At 55.6% G+C, this 13,347-nt stretch overlaps 1 protein-coding gene across 8 annotated transcripts in view; it reads right to left on the bottom strand.

Moving 5' to 3' along the window:
* Positions 1–13,347, bottom strand: part of KLF8 (KLF transcription factor 8) — a 99,042-nt gene that overhangs the window by 22,335 nt on the left and 63,360 nt on the right. For 2 of the 8 annotated variants that reach the window (XM_050964377.1, XM_050964371.1), the window contains exon 2: positions 10,377–10,518. The exons of 4 other annotated variants lie outside the window; for them this stretch is intronic. In XM_050964377.1, coding sequence (XP_050820334.1) covers positions 10,377–10,445 — 69 coding nt within the window. In that variant the 5' untranslated portion in view covers positions 10,446–10,518. Of the gene's footprint in view, positions 1–6,776; positions 7,029–8,053; positions 9,987–10,376; positions 10,519–13,347 lie in introns of those variants that run through there. 2 more of the 8 variants (XM_050964369.1, XM_050964376.1) reach the window with 2 other exon arrangements.

Below are 13,347 nucleotides of genomic sequence, written 5' to 3'. Positions count from 1 at the left end.
GGCTGCCACGGTGGATTTCATGCAGGACCTCAGCTAGGATGTGAGCCTTGGTCTCTGAAGGCAGAAAGCCAGGGAACTGACCCACCGCCTCAGACTGTAGTGCAGGCCCCAAGCAAGGGGCAGATGGCTGTGTGTGCACCTTCAGAGCAATGGGGGGTGGGGGGATCTGCATCATACAAACACCAGCCCCACTCCTATGCAGCCAGATTCCTGCCCCACTGGCTCTGGATGCCAGCCCACCCTGGGCATTGTGCACCATTGCAGGGCCTGGGCTGGGGAGAGGCGGCAGATGGAGCTCATGCATGCTGAGCCTCCACTGGGGGATGGGGGGGGAGTGGGAGGGAGAGAAGGAACAAAAAGCCCCCCTAACACACCCCCAAGGCATGGAATAGGCCTGCAGGTTGCCATGAGAACTAGATAACGGCTGAGCCCAGGGAGCAGCTCACATGTCCACACTCCACCCCCTGCAGAATGGCCAGAGGTCACTGGGACAGATCCAACCCCTCCCTCCCAGCCCCGCCAAGCCACCTTAGGACTGCAGGGGGATCCCGTCCCCAGCCCGAAGGGTTAAAGGACATGGCCAATCAAAGCCCAGAGCAGCAAGGGTGAGCTAGTGGGGTGCTCAGCTGCCCCCTGGCAGCAATCAGGGGGTCCCTGGGTGGACCAAGGTGGGGCTGGACTCAGAACCCTGGGCTCTGTTCTGAGGCTCCCATAAACATTTACTTGGCTGCTTCCAAAGTAACCTCAGCCATGCGGCGTGGGGGGCCCCCAACTGACCAGGGTTGCCACCCTCTTCTGATAGTCAGCGAGGCAGCCACAGCATCCCAAGGCTGGGCACACTGGTTTTGAGGACAAGACGAACCATCTGAGGCCTGCAGCCTGCGCGTGGACCAAGCCACAGAGAGGCAGATGGGGAGAGCGCTGAGTCAGTTTATCGTCCTGCAGGCCCAAGAGATGGGCCAGCGGGGTTGGCCCGCAAGGAGACGACTCTCATGGAGTTTGTGGGACGTTTGCCGGTCACTGGCTGTGAGGGGGTGCAGCGATGAGAGAGGACAAGGGCTCCCACCAAGACCAATTTGACTCCTAGGAGTGGGGCACCCAGCTGCCCCTCCCACAGGAGATACAAGAGCAGGGGGTGAGCAGTGATATCCCCTCCCTGCTCACTGGGGGTGCATATACGTCTCCCCCACAAGATTCAGTGGGGCAGTCAGCGCTGTGAGCCTCTGGAGCTGCCAGGGAGCCCCACAGCCCTACTACATGACACAGAGAGGCCCTCCACAGTGGGCGGGTCTGGCAGGCAAGACGGGAGTGGGGAGAGGTGGGAGTTCACTAACTAGGCCAGGGGTAGGCAACCTATGGCACACGTGCTGAAGTCGGCACATGAGCTGATTTTCAGTGGCACTCGCACTACCCAGATCCTGGCCATTGGTCTGGGGGGCTCTGCATTTTAATTTAATTTTAAATGAAGCTTCTTAAACATTTTAAAAACCTTATTTACTTTACATACAACAATAGTTTAGTTATATATTTTAGACTTACAGGAAGAGACCTTCTAAAAACATTAAAATGTATTACTGGCACGTGAAACCTTAAATTAGAGTGAATAAATGAAGACTCAGCACATCACTTCTGAAAGGTTGCCGACCCCCGATCTAGGCAAAGCTGTGCTGAACATCGCCCTGGTGGCGCATCCCTGATCGCTTACCAGTCTGCTGAGGAACACAAGAGAGCCACACCCAGGCCCTGGTCAGCAGGATGGGGACTGCCCACAGGATGTCAGGGATCTGTAGGGGGATTAACCTCAGGCACAACATTAACCCTTCAGGCACAGGGGTGAGTTGCACCAGAAGGTGGCTGGGTTGTGAGGGGAGGTCACCGTCCCAGGGAAGAAGGGGTCTGCGGCCAGGAGGCTGGACTGGGAGCCTGGAGTGGAGCTGGTTTTACCCCCGGCTTGGCTGAGAACCAGGAAGCAGCAGGGACTCAGTGGCGGCAGAAGTTGTCACCACCTATCATAGAGCCCAGGAGCACTGGCAGCTAATGCCCAGGTGGGGGGAGGAGCAGGATGCATGCCAGCCGCCCAAATATTTGCAAGGGCTGTAGGCGTGGCTGGGAGGGGAGGCATGGCCAGGGGAGCCAGAGGCTCAGATGCAGCCCTCTCTTCAGATCCCAAATGGGGGGGAGGGAGGAAGGGGGAAGGCTAGGATGAGATGGTCAGACTCACACCCTAGCCCAGCCCTGAACCACCCTCCCCTAGTCCCTGTCACTGTCACCTCCACGCACCCAGGACCCTGGCCATACAGGCCACTGCTCTGGATAGGTGCAGTGTCCTGGCCAGTTCTGATGCGCTGCCTGGCCGCGACCCAAGCCCTTGCAGGGCCTGATGACAAAACAAATCCTTCCTTTGGCAGGCAAGCTGAGGCGGGCCCAACCCACGGCTGTCACTCCCTGAGCGGAGCCACCCACACAGAGATCCTGTTGAGAGCCTGCCTGGCTGCTTGCCTCTCCCTTCCCCCTCCCTCTGGCAGCCAGGTTAGCCCCATCGGCTATGTGCAGCCCCAGGCTCCACTCAGGGCGTCAGCCAGGCTAGGGATTAGCTGCACTCTGCAGGCTGTGCCTCCCCCCAGCAGTTACAGACAGAGCTGGGCTTGAATCCCAGGGGGGTTAGAAGCCCCCTGGTTCAAGCCACCCACCCCCTAGTCTACAGACTGGCTGATCCACCCCACAGAGTCCTTCCCCGCCACAGCCCATCCAACACCCCTGGAGATTTATGGCCTCATTCAGCTATCCCTCTGTTTCCCTTCCCATCTGCTTTCCACACCCAGGCTCCTCCAGCCAGGCGGAGCACAGATTTCCCTTTGATCCAGGCCCCCCAGCTCCCCCCAAGCCTTTTATCTCCCAGCCAGCCCTGCCTTTCCTGTCAGTCCCGCTCTGTGCTGTGCAGGTGTCTCTGACAAAACCATCCACAACAGTTGCTGTCAGGCCTTTCGCTTCACATCCTTCTCCAAAACCAGACACCAGGATGGGATTCCACAGAGCACCCCCCGCCCCCTCCCTGTTAATGCCTTCCTGCACACGCCACTCTGCACATCACTGAGCAAGCTGCCCCATGCTGCTCTCCGCCCCCTCTACTGCCAGGGGCTCAGTGCATCACCCCCACCAGCCTCCAAGCTTGAGAGAACAGAGGCTGGGTCCAAGAGTGGAAGCAAGCTGTTGTAGTCAATCAGGCATTACCGCTCTGGGCCACCAGGGACAGCACACGGCCAATGCAGGCCAACTCTCATTGGAACAGCAAGGGGCCACCATTGAAAGGATCCAGAGATGCCCCTAGTGATATACCAGTCTGAACTCACAGTGTCTTTTGGGCCTGCAGAGCCAGGCTGGAAGTCTCACAAGCGCAGCCTCTCTTGGGGTATTTCTGCATATTCAGGAGCTGGGAGGAAGCAGCATGAAATATACAAAGAGCAGTGGTGACAAGGGGTGTGTGTATGAGGAGTTACGGATTGAGTCTGGGGCGAAGGGGCAGTCAGGCTGGTTCTGTTCGACCTAGGCAGAATCCAAACACAGAGCAGACCTACCTACGCAAAGGGAAGTTGGCAGGAGCAGAGCCTTTCAAGACCCAGTGGTACGAGCTGTTAACGCTTAGGAAGCTTACTTAACACAAACATATGTGGATAGGATTTTGTGAGTTAAAGTTCTAAGGATATTTCTTTCCCCTTGAGCAGTGAGTGAATTTAAATATTCCCTGGCTGGGATTCCAAATACTGAAGCTTTGGGCTACGGTCAGAGAAAAACAGACTGGAGACGGAACGTGAAACTGACCAGCCCTGTTCCAAAGTGCCTGATGGGTTGAATTTGATGCCAGCTGCCTCAGCCATTAAAAGGAAATCCATGGTTAAAGCTATTTTGTTGCAAACCATCTAACCTGTTAGCAGGAACACCAGGAGCATAGGAAATGCCAGAGTAGACCAGACCAATAAGTCCACCCAGCCTGGTATCCTGTCTCTTCAGGGAGATGCGCAAGATACCTCGCAAGAGACAGTTATGGGAGAACATGCCCCTACATGATATTTCCTCCGAGCCCCCACGGCTATGCGCTGAAGCAGGAGGGTTTAGACCCCACTCTGCAGATTATTGAAGGAAGATTTTTTTTTAAACCACGTCCCTTAAGAAAAAAAAAAGGAGTGATGGCCCCAACTGGCTATCACTGGAGTCAATGGGATATTGGGCACGGATGTCAAAGGAAGCTGAATTGAGCCCCCAAAAGAGCATGAGCTCTCCAGATAAGGCAGAGTTGTTCGCTGCCTCGTGGTGCACAGATCCCAGTGCGGATTAGGTGATGTGCAAGAACCAAGATATGCTGGTTTGACATTTCCTTGCAATCACCTGGAAATCCGGACAGAATGGTTGTGCATGCTGGGGAAGAGCAGCCTAGGTCAGCTAGCTCTGAAATCATCAGCCGAGAGCACCATCTCCCACCCCACCTGTGGCTCAGCACAGCAGGAGAGGGGTTAGACAGGAAGTTGCCATGGGCTACACAAGGAGCTGTAGCTTTCAACCAGCAAGTGGGATGTATGTGCCAGAGACCATCAGTCGTTAACCACTAGGGGACTCCAAAGCAGCATAGGAATCCTGTAGCTCTCCCCTGGGGGCCTCTGATTCAGGGGTACCATTCTCTGGTTATTGACCCAAATGGCCAGTCTGTGTTTGAGCACCACTACCGGATGTAGTCAGAACTGTCCAAGTTCTGTCATAGTCCCTAGACATTAATCAGCAAAAGGAGATTCTCCTTGAGCTCACCTGGTAGTGGTCTATGTTGTTGGAGTATCACAGTCGCTACCAATTAGTCACAGCATGTGGCCCTGGGAGCTGTGGAACGGGACTATGAATTCCAAGACAACACAGGCTTATAACAACAGGCTTAAACTGCAGCAAGGGAGATTTAGGTTGGACATTAGGAAAAAGTTCCTAACTGTCAGGGTAGTTAAACACTGGAATAGATTGCCTAGGGAAGTTGTGGAATCTCCATCTCTGGAGATATTTAAGAGTAGGTTAGATAAATGTCTATTAGGGATGGTCTAGACAGCATTTGGTCCTGCCATGAGGGCAGGGGACTGGACTCGATGACCTCTTGAGGTCCCTTCCAGTCCTAGAGTCTATGAGTCCTCAACCTGCCACTGAGCAAGCTGTGTTCCCACAGCCCCAGAAATAGAGGACTGGGGTCCTCAAGCCCCAGGTCAGGAACCCAGCAGGCTCCTTTGAAGGAGGTGACCTCCAGGAGCACCTACAAACCTGCCTCAATCTCCCTGGGAAAGTGTGAATGGGGAGCCCAATGCCCCTTAAACGAGCGAGATGGGGAGCTGCTTTTAACATTTAATCAGTTGCAAATGAACAGCAACAGACCCCAGACCCAACTCCTGATGCAGAGGCCGGGAGGCATGGAGGGGGGCAACGCAAAGGGCTGCCAGCCAGGCTTCTATCCAGCAAGCAGCAGCTCACCTGGCATGAAGACGGTCTGGAAATCACTGTGCGGTCAACACCACATTATCCTGCTGTTGTGCTGCCTCACTGCATTGCCATGTGGTCCTGTGACTCCACGGGACCAGGGTGACTGAGATCCAGCTGTCCCCTTCGGCAGTGAGCCACAATGCACTATGCACTATGCCAGCAAACAACTCAAGGGCTCTGTCTGGACAAGCAGCCAGGAAGATGCTAGTGCCTAAGCTATACTAGGGCTCCTATCATCGCTACATCTGGGGGATCTGACCCAGGTGTTAGCAACTGTGGGGAATTTGGAGCACAGATGCTTAGTGTGGACAAAGCCAACAGAGCACATTGATCCCACGGGCAAGATACAGAGACCCCACAGAAAACCCATCTAGAAGGACCCCCACAAGATGTCCTACAACAGCTGGTAGCAAACTAGCAGCCCAGTCCAGCCTTCCAACCAGCACCAGCTTCAGTGACCTTACCATGGGGCTAATGGTCACCCCAGGTTCCAAGAAGGGCAAGGAGGCCTCACAGCAGGGAGATCTCAGGCTCCCAGCACCAAGGGTCAAAGGTCATGGGAACCAAGGGAAGGGTTGCATTCAGAAGTGGCTCCAAAGCAGGAAACATCACGAACATCTCAGATCCCAGCGATCAGCAGATATAGAGATGCCAGGAAACTACAAGCCAAGATGCAGCAAAGCCCTTTATACTGGAGGCTAACAGCACTGGGAGGCCAGCAATTTCGACCACAGCATTCCACAGGCCCGGCACAAACACACCACAGGTCCTAAGCATCAATGCGGGGCTTGAAATCCAGTCTGCAGAATCCTAGCAGTGTATTTATAACATGCTCATTGCTGGGGTATCCAAGCTCAGCTGAGATGAGAGTTTCCTAGCTCACTCTAGCTATTTCCTTGGGGACGCAGGAGGCAGATCCATGCACAGCAGAGAAGAGCACACCAGACCTGACACAGAGCCAAACCTACTGTCCCACACCCATGCACTTCAAAGCCCTAGCTCCTTCCTAAAGCAAGAGATGAGGCCCATGGAATGGAATTGCCTCTCCAGTCTGCTTCAGCGGCCCCCTTCTTCTTCCCCCACCCCCACACACAAACAGCACCAAGGGGGAAAAAAACAAACATTGGAGCTGTATTAACATACTGCACCCCAGAACTCCCTATCAGACACAGGATTAGCACCACTTGCAACAGCAGCCTCATTCCCCATGTTTCCTCTCACTGGCATCCAGCAGAGATTCAGGCATCACACTCAAAGCCACAGAAACTTACATTTCTATAGTGCTCATCCCCAAGGGCCATTCCACACGCACAATGCAGCCACCTCTGGAGTGAAATGTGGCCACTGTTCAACAGCAACATTCCGCAAGAGTTCAGGACAGGAAGTGCCGGAACAGAAAGTGTCAGAGCATCCAGTCTGACTCGCTGTATATCACATCAAGCACAAACCCCAGAATTCAACCGAAGTACTGCAGCCCATGGGCAGAAAACAGGATGGACCAATGTGCACCAATGCCAAGACCCCTGCAATGGCAGGTAGTTAAGTAAGATCTACCCAGATGATCCTAGCAATTGCCCAACAATCCCGTATCCAGCTGAAACTGCTGGGGAAATGTAGGGAGATACTATATAGCTGTGGTTAGCAAAACTGGAATAAACCCCTGAGTTAGAGTTAGTATGATGGGATTTGTAACTCTGGGGTTGGACTGACAATCCCAGTATCTCTGCCAAGTTTTCATCTGATGCTCCAGAATTTCAGTTTGCACTAAAGTAAGTAAGGCCATGTGTAGACAGCAAAGGCTGCACTGATTAATCAATTGTAGCCTAACCACTGCATCCGCCTAATGTGCGCACACTTCAATCAGTTTACACCTGGTTTGAGTCAAGTTAGCACAGGTCTGGTCTACACTAGAAAATTGGGTTGGCATAACTACATCGATCAGGAATGTGTAAAATCCACACCATAGTTACCCCAGTGTAGACAACACTAGGCTACTGCCATCTCTCCTGATGGGAGTGTCTACAGACGCGCAGTGGTTTAAGCGTGGACATGCCCTATGTCTGCAGAGAGCCTGAGACAATAGCTCTGAGAGCTGTGAACTGCCTCATTCCCCTCAATGGTGTTGGAACTCTGTTGGCCCAGGAATGATCATTTAAAGGGCAGCATTGTTAGCTAGAGGAAGCTTCCTGCTAGTTGTTAGTAGTCCAGCCAAAGACACTTGGGGGGATCCTGAAACAGCAGAACTTGGGGCCCCGAGGTCCCTATGGATTTCTTTGTCTGGTTTTCCTTGACTCAGCAGTAACCAGATTTGCAGAGGACACCAAAGTGGAGGGGGAAGTGCATATGGGAACCTGAAGAGACTGGAGCAGCAGGGGTTGCAGGCAACATGTGGAGATTTGGTTACTCATGAATGCAAAGCTCCTGGTCCCCAGAGAAGAGATAAACACAAGGGGTGGGGTGGGGGGAGAAATGTATCCAAACAGCTGCACCCACTGCTTTAAGGGGAGTTTATTTTCATCCCGTCCTCTAAGCACTGTCCTGACATTACCTTTCCATGTAATCAGGTGCTGGTCGAGTTCTGGTGGAGAAGCCGTGGAGGCCACAATGGGATGACATTCAGCATTAGGAGTAGCTCATAAAACAAAGGGCTCAGGATTGTGCCTTGGGAAACAGCTTTGCATAGACCCAGCATTCGGCTCCACAGCAGGCTCAGCATACCTGGTGATCGCCAGGCCATACCACGGGGGAGAGGGCATGGGAAAGGCCTGGCAGGCTTTCAGTGACAACGCTGGAGCCTCAAGTCCTCCGTGTCTCCAAGGCACAGGGACAGCTCAGGCTTCCCATATACCAGTCCCGGCTGAAGTTCTGACCTAGACAGAGAGAGCATTGCCCCAGGGGCGGGCAGAGTTCCACCTGCACCCACCTGGGGTCCACCACTGCTGCCAGCTGGGACCACCTGGCCACATTTGCCACTGGGCTCAGCAGAGATCCACCAGCTGCTGATGGATCTCTGTCCCTCCTAACCAGGACAGGACAAACTCTAGTGACCATGGGGAGAGAGGCCCCAATCCCATCCCTGACCAAACCATAGCCAAGGACACACTTTCTTTGGGACTCAAAGCAGCTGGGAATGGCTTCTGGTGGAGCTGGGGCCTCAGTGTGGAGCTCAGAAGGGCTCTGGTGGAGAGGGGAGATCTGAAGTTGGGAGACTTCACACATGGCCAGTCCCACAGGGGCACCGCAGATCCTCCCACTAGCCCCGTCCTCATCCTCAACGATCTCACAAGTGTGAATAGACAAGGGACATAACAGCTCAGCACTGCTTGTGTGTATCCTCCAGGAGGGCCCTTCCCAGAGCTCCCCAGACTGGCCTGTCTGGCTGGGGGGCAGCACGGAGAAGGGCTTCTTGGGAGCAGTTGGGGGCATCACTCAGGAGAAAGAAACATTCTTTTATCTCTCCTTCCCAAGGGCTTCAGCAGCAGGGAGGTCCCTGACTCTTTCTATACCAGGGGCATCCAACATGGAGCCTGCAGGCCAGATCCAGCCTCGTGCAGTATTGGTGTGGCCCACATGACGCATGTTCAGGCTGTGCAGAATTGTGGGGTTCATTTAAAGTATGTTTCTAGCCCTCCTGGCTTCAGAAATAAAATGGGCCAGAGTGCACAGAGAAGGCACAAGGTCTGCCTGAGTCTGCAGACAGCCTTAAACAATAACTCCAAGGGGTGAACAGCCCTGCCCCCTACTAATCTCACTGGGGTGTCAGCTTTAAAGCCCAATGAAAACACTTTTACGGCAATATTCGCTATTCCAGGGCTGGATGGAATGGGAAATGGGGGCGGGGGGGAGTTGTGCCCTCCAGAGGTGGGAACTGGGAGCTGCTGCAGGGGAGGAAATGCAGAGGTGGAAAATAGAGAAGAGGGTGAGGTAAAGGAAAAGAGACAAAGGGGCAGTGGCAGGGCTCTGATGGGGAGCAGATCCCCCACTATGTGATGCACAATGCAATAACCACCACGTTAGCCGCGAGTCCCCCTTGGTCTCTGTGCAAACCTTCCATCCACACTGGGGGACCCCTGTGGAGGGAGATGTGTACATATTCTGGACCATAAAAAAACCTGGAATCCAGCCCAAACACCCCTTCTCCCTGCCAGGCCTCCCTCCTGCTGCTGCCACCCAGTGTCGGCTGAGGGCATCAGACTCTTAAAGAGCAGGGGAGGCGAGTGGGAGCGGCACACCTTCCTCCTCCTCCCCTCCTTAAAGGAGCAGAGCATAAGCCACAAATTGTTCTCCCGTCTGTTCCTTAAAGGTCCCCCATGTCCCAGCCCTCTCTTAAAGGGGCAGTGCACCCTGCTGCCTCTGGCCATACAGCCCCCTGGAGGTCTTTCTGCTTTGGCTTCCCATGCACTGGCTTTTGGGGAGGAGAGAGGCACACACCCATCCCCCTCTCTTGCACACACCCGCCCGCCTTCAGAGTCCAAAGGAGACTGAGAATCAGAGCCCTCCAGGGCTGAGCAAGGCAAAGCTGCCCCACCCCCACCCCATGGCTTTAAGGCCCAGTGGGTGCCCCTCCTCCTCTCTAGGGTTGCTATGGCAGAGTTGGGGGAGGGATAACTGGGGCCATGCCCAGGACTGGTGCATGTGTGAATGGTGGGGAGATAAAGGCTGTTAAAAAGGAGAAGGGTTGGCCTGGGGATGTACCCGGCGAGGGCCTGGATGAAATGGGGGGCTTGGGGAGATATCCTGACCCCCCAGGAAGTAGCTTGCCTACACCATGCAGCCCTGGAGCACAAGAGTGGAAAATGCCACCCCAGCATTGCTGCCTGCCCCGAGGGGAGCATCCCGGCCCCCTGCCAGAGAACCAGCCAGCCACTTACCGCCCAGCCGGCACGCGGTGGGCTCCTCCGGTACTGCACGGCGCTCATGCTGTCTGCGGGGAGGATCATGCTCCTGAGCCAGGCTCCAGACGGCTGCCCCTCACCACGCGCGAGGTCCGCACAACGCTCCTGTTCCTGGCAGCTGGGAGCAGGCAAAGGAGGTGGGATACCAACCCGTGTGGGTGCAGTCGGGGTCCTCCTGCAAAACCCAGGGCTCTGCCGACTGGTGGTCAGGGTGGGTCCCCTGTTCTCCCTCACCTCCTCCGGCCTGTATGCCTGGCAACTTGGCACGCTGTAGAGGTCCCTAGATCCTCGGCCAAGTCTCTGCCCCACACACCTCTCCGGTGAATGGAAGAATGAGGAAGGGGAATTTTTTTTTTTTTTTTAAAGGGAGAGACGTGGCCCAACAGCGGCTCCTTATTATCGATACACGTTCACGTCAGGGTCTGCACAGGCCCACGCCTTCAGCCTTCCACAGAGATGCACAACCGGGAAGCAGAGCTCTGCTCCTCCACAGAGGAGTCTCTCTCTGAATAAAGAGCTGCCTGCTGCTGGCGTGTCTAGCCTGCCAGTCCTGAGCTGTGAGGTGTGAATAGTCTGACAGCTCCACCCTGGCCTGACCCTGGGTGGAGCTCCTTAAAAGGGACGGGCTGCAGACAGGGGAGGGAAAGGAGGGGCTGAGTGCCAAGCCAAGCCTGCGGCTGCCGGCTCCTCCCCTGCCGCCAAAGCATGCCAGTCCGCCCGTCCCCAGGTGAGGAGGCCTCGTGGGGCAGCGTTTGGCTTCTTCCCCCAGCCTCCATCCCTTGGCACCCAGGCAGGAGCTGCAGCAAAGTGGGTCGTTCCGCCAGCGAGCACCAGGCGCTTCGGAAGCCAGGAAGGGGCAGGCAGGGAAAGGCAGCCTGACAACTGGTTGCAATATTTAGACACAATGCTCGCCATGGCAACGGCGAGTGCGCGAGATCCAGCAAGGACGGGGAGGTCATGGTGTGCTCCCCGCAAGGGGACAGATGGGAGGGGATTGACAGGGGGAGTAATGAAAGGCTCCCCTTAAAAGAGAGAGATCTGCTGCACGCTGTCCTCCAGGGAAGGAAGGGAACCTGTAGTCTGCAGCCTGCCCTCTCAGCAGAAAGGCAGTCCAATGCACGTCTGGCTAGCAGATTCCCCTCAGGGCTTGTGCTAAGGGGAGATGGCCCTGTGACACCCCCAACCTTCCCTTCAAGCCATGTGTGGGCCACGCACACCAGGTGGGAGCGGGGCAACAGAGAGATTCACACATGCAAACCCTCCCCTTTAACCGCGCCCTGGGTTAAGGCCTTAAAAGATAGGACCCTTCAGGGCTCCCTGTGGGATGGGGTGATGAGCAAACTCCCCCTAGTCCACCCTTCCCTGAAGCCTGGGGCAGGGGAGAGGGCCCAGGAGCAGACAGCATTGAGCCATCACCATCTCTAATTGACTTACACCAAGGCAGGTTCTTAAGAGGCAGGACTGCAGTGTCTTAAAATCAAACAGCTGGGGCTGCCTGCTTCAGGGGAGCAGACAGCCGATGCCAACCCGTTGGGCATGCAGCCCGCCTCCTAGCCGAGAGTCGGCTACCAAAGGTTACCGCCCAGCCTACCCAAATCAGCCGGATATTTGGGCCTGTCTGTGCTACAAGCACAACAGCGTTTCAGCAGCCAGCTGGCAATGCTCCTTCGACCCGACCGCGACACGCACAACTTGAGAGAGTTGCTTCTGCCTGGCACCCATGGCTGAGCCGTGCTGGCAGCAGGGCATGCTGGGAAAGTCTGGGCAGCTCTCCCGCGGTGCCCGCAAAGCGTCCCTGGGCTGCCTAGTTCACACAGCAGGGAGGGAGGAAGAGCCGAGCTGGTGGAACAGGTACCGTTAGGGGGTCTGTTCCCAGCACAAATGAACAGTGGGCCAAGCTGGAAGCCAAGGATGCACCAAGCTGAGGCAGCTGGCAAGGGCGACATGGGGTGGAAACTGTAACAGCAAATACGTGTGTGGACACAAGCTACATCTGAAGGTGATCACACTCCAAACAGATACAGGCTCGGAAGCTGTGGGGAAGACAATGCCTTCCCCCATACACACACATCCCCACACCTTCCTAGGCTGAATGCTCCTGAGACACCCCACTGCACCTAACTACAACCCCACACACACACTGCACTGACACACCCCCTACAACACCACACTGAACCCTCAACATCCCATTCCACCTACTTGCAATGCCCTCTTTGCACTGACACACCCCCAACAACAGCACCATGCTGAACCCCTGATACCCCACAGCACCTCCCTACATCCCCCCACTGCACTGACACACACTACAACAGCACCCCACTGAAACCCCCAACACCCCACTGCACCTCCCTACAACACCCCCGCTGCAGACACATGCCCTACAACAGAACCATGTTGAACCCCCCCATACCCCACTGAACCTCCCTACACCTCCCCACATTGCACTGACACCCACCACCACCACCTACCCTCACACCGATGTTCCCCTAGCACCTCACTGCACCTCTATTCCACACAATCTCACTGCACCTGCATACACTGGCCTCTCCCCAAAGCACACACCCTTATAACCCCTCCCCATTACACCCACACTCTCCCCACTCTCCCAGGCTCCAGTGCCCCTGCAGCTACCTAGTCTTAACCTCCCACCATGCCATCCTAGCCTGAGGCTGGCTCAGCGACTTGGTTCCAAAAGCAGCATCTGCCCCTCCTGATGGGCTGAAAAATGCAGATGAGGGTGGTAGGCAAGGGTTAAACCAAGCGTGGCCTAACGCAGAGCAGCTGAGAGGTGTGGAGCCAGACACTGCGCTGGGGGGCCCTGGCTGCTGCTGCTGACAGGGCTATTTCTCCAGCCCAGGCTGGCTCCAGCGGAGCCCTGCCCTGGCTCTGGGGTGGGCGAGGCAGGGAAACGAAAGGCCTCCCTGACTCCACCCTCCCAGCTCCCAAG

This window comes from Gopherus flavomarginatus, chromosome 8 (assembly GCF_025201925.1).
Source record: "Gopherus flavomarginatus isolate rGopFla2 chromosome 8, rGopFla2.mat.asm, whole genome shotgun sequence".
Taxonomy (NCBI): Eukaryota; Metazoa; Chordata; order Testudines; family Testudinidae; genus Gopherus; species Gopherus flavomarginatus.
The sequence above is the reverse complement of the archived record's forward strand: the minus strand, read 5'-3'. Positions and strand labels throughout refer to the sequence as shown.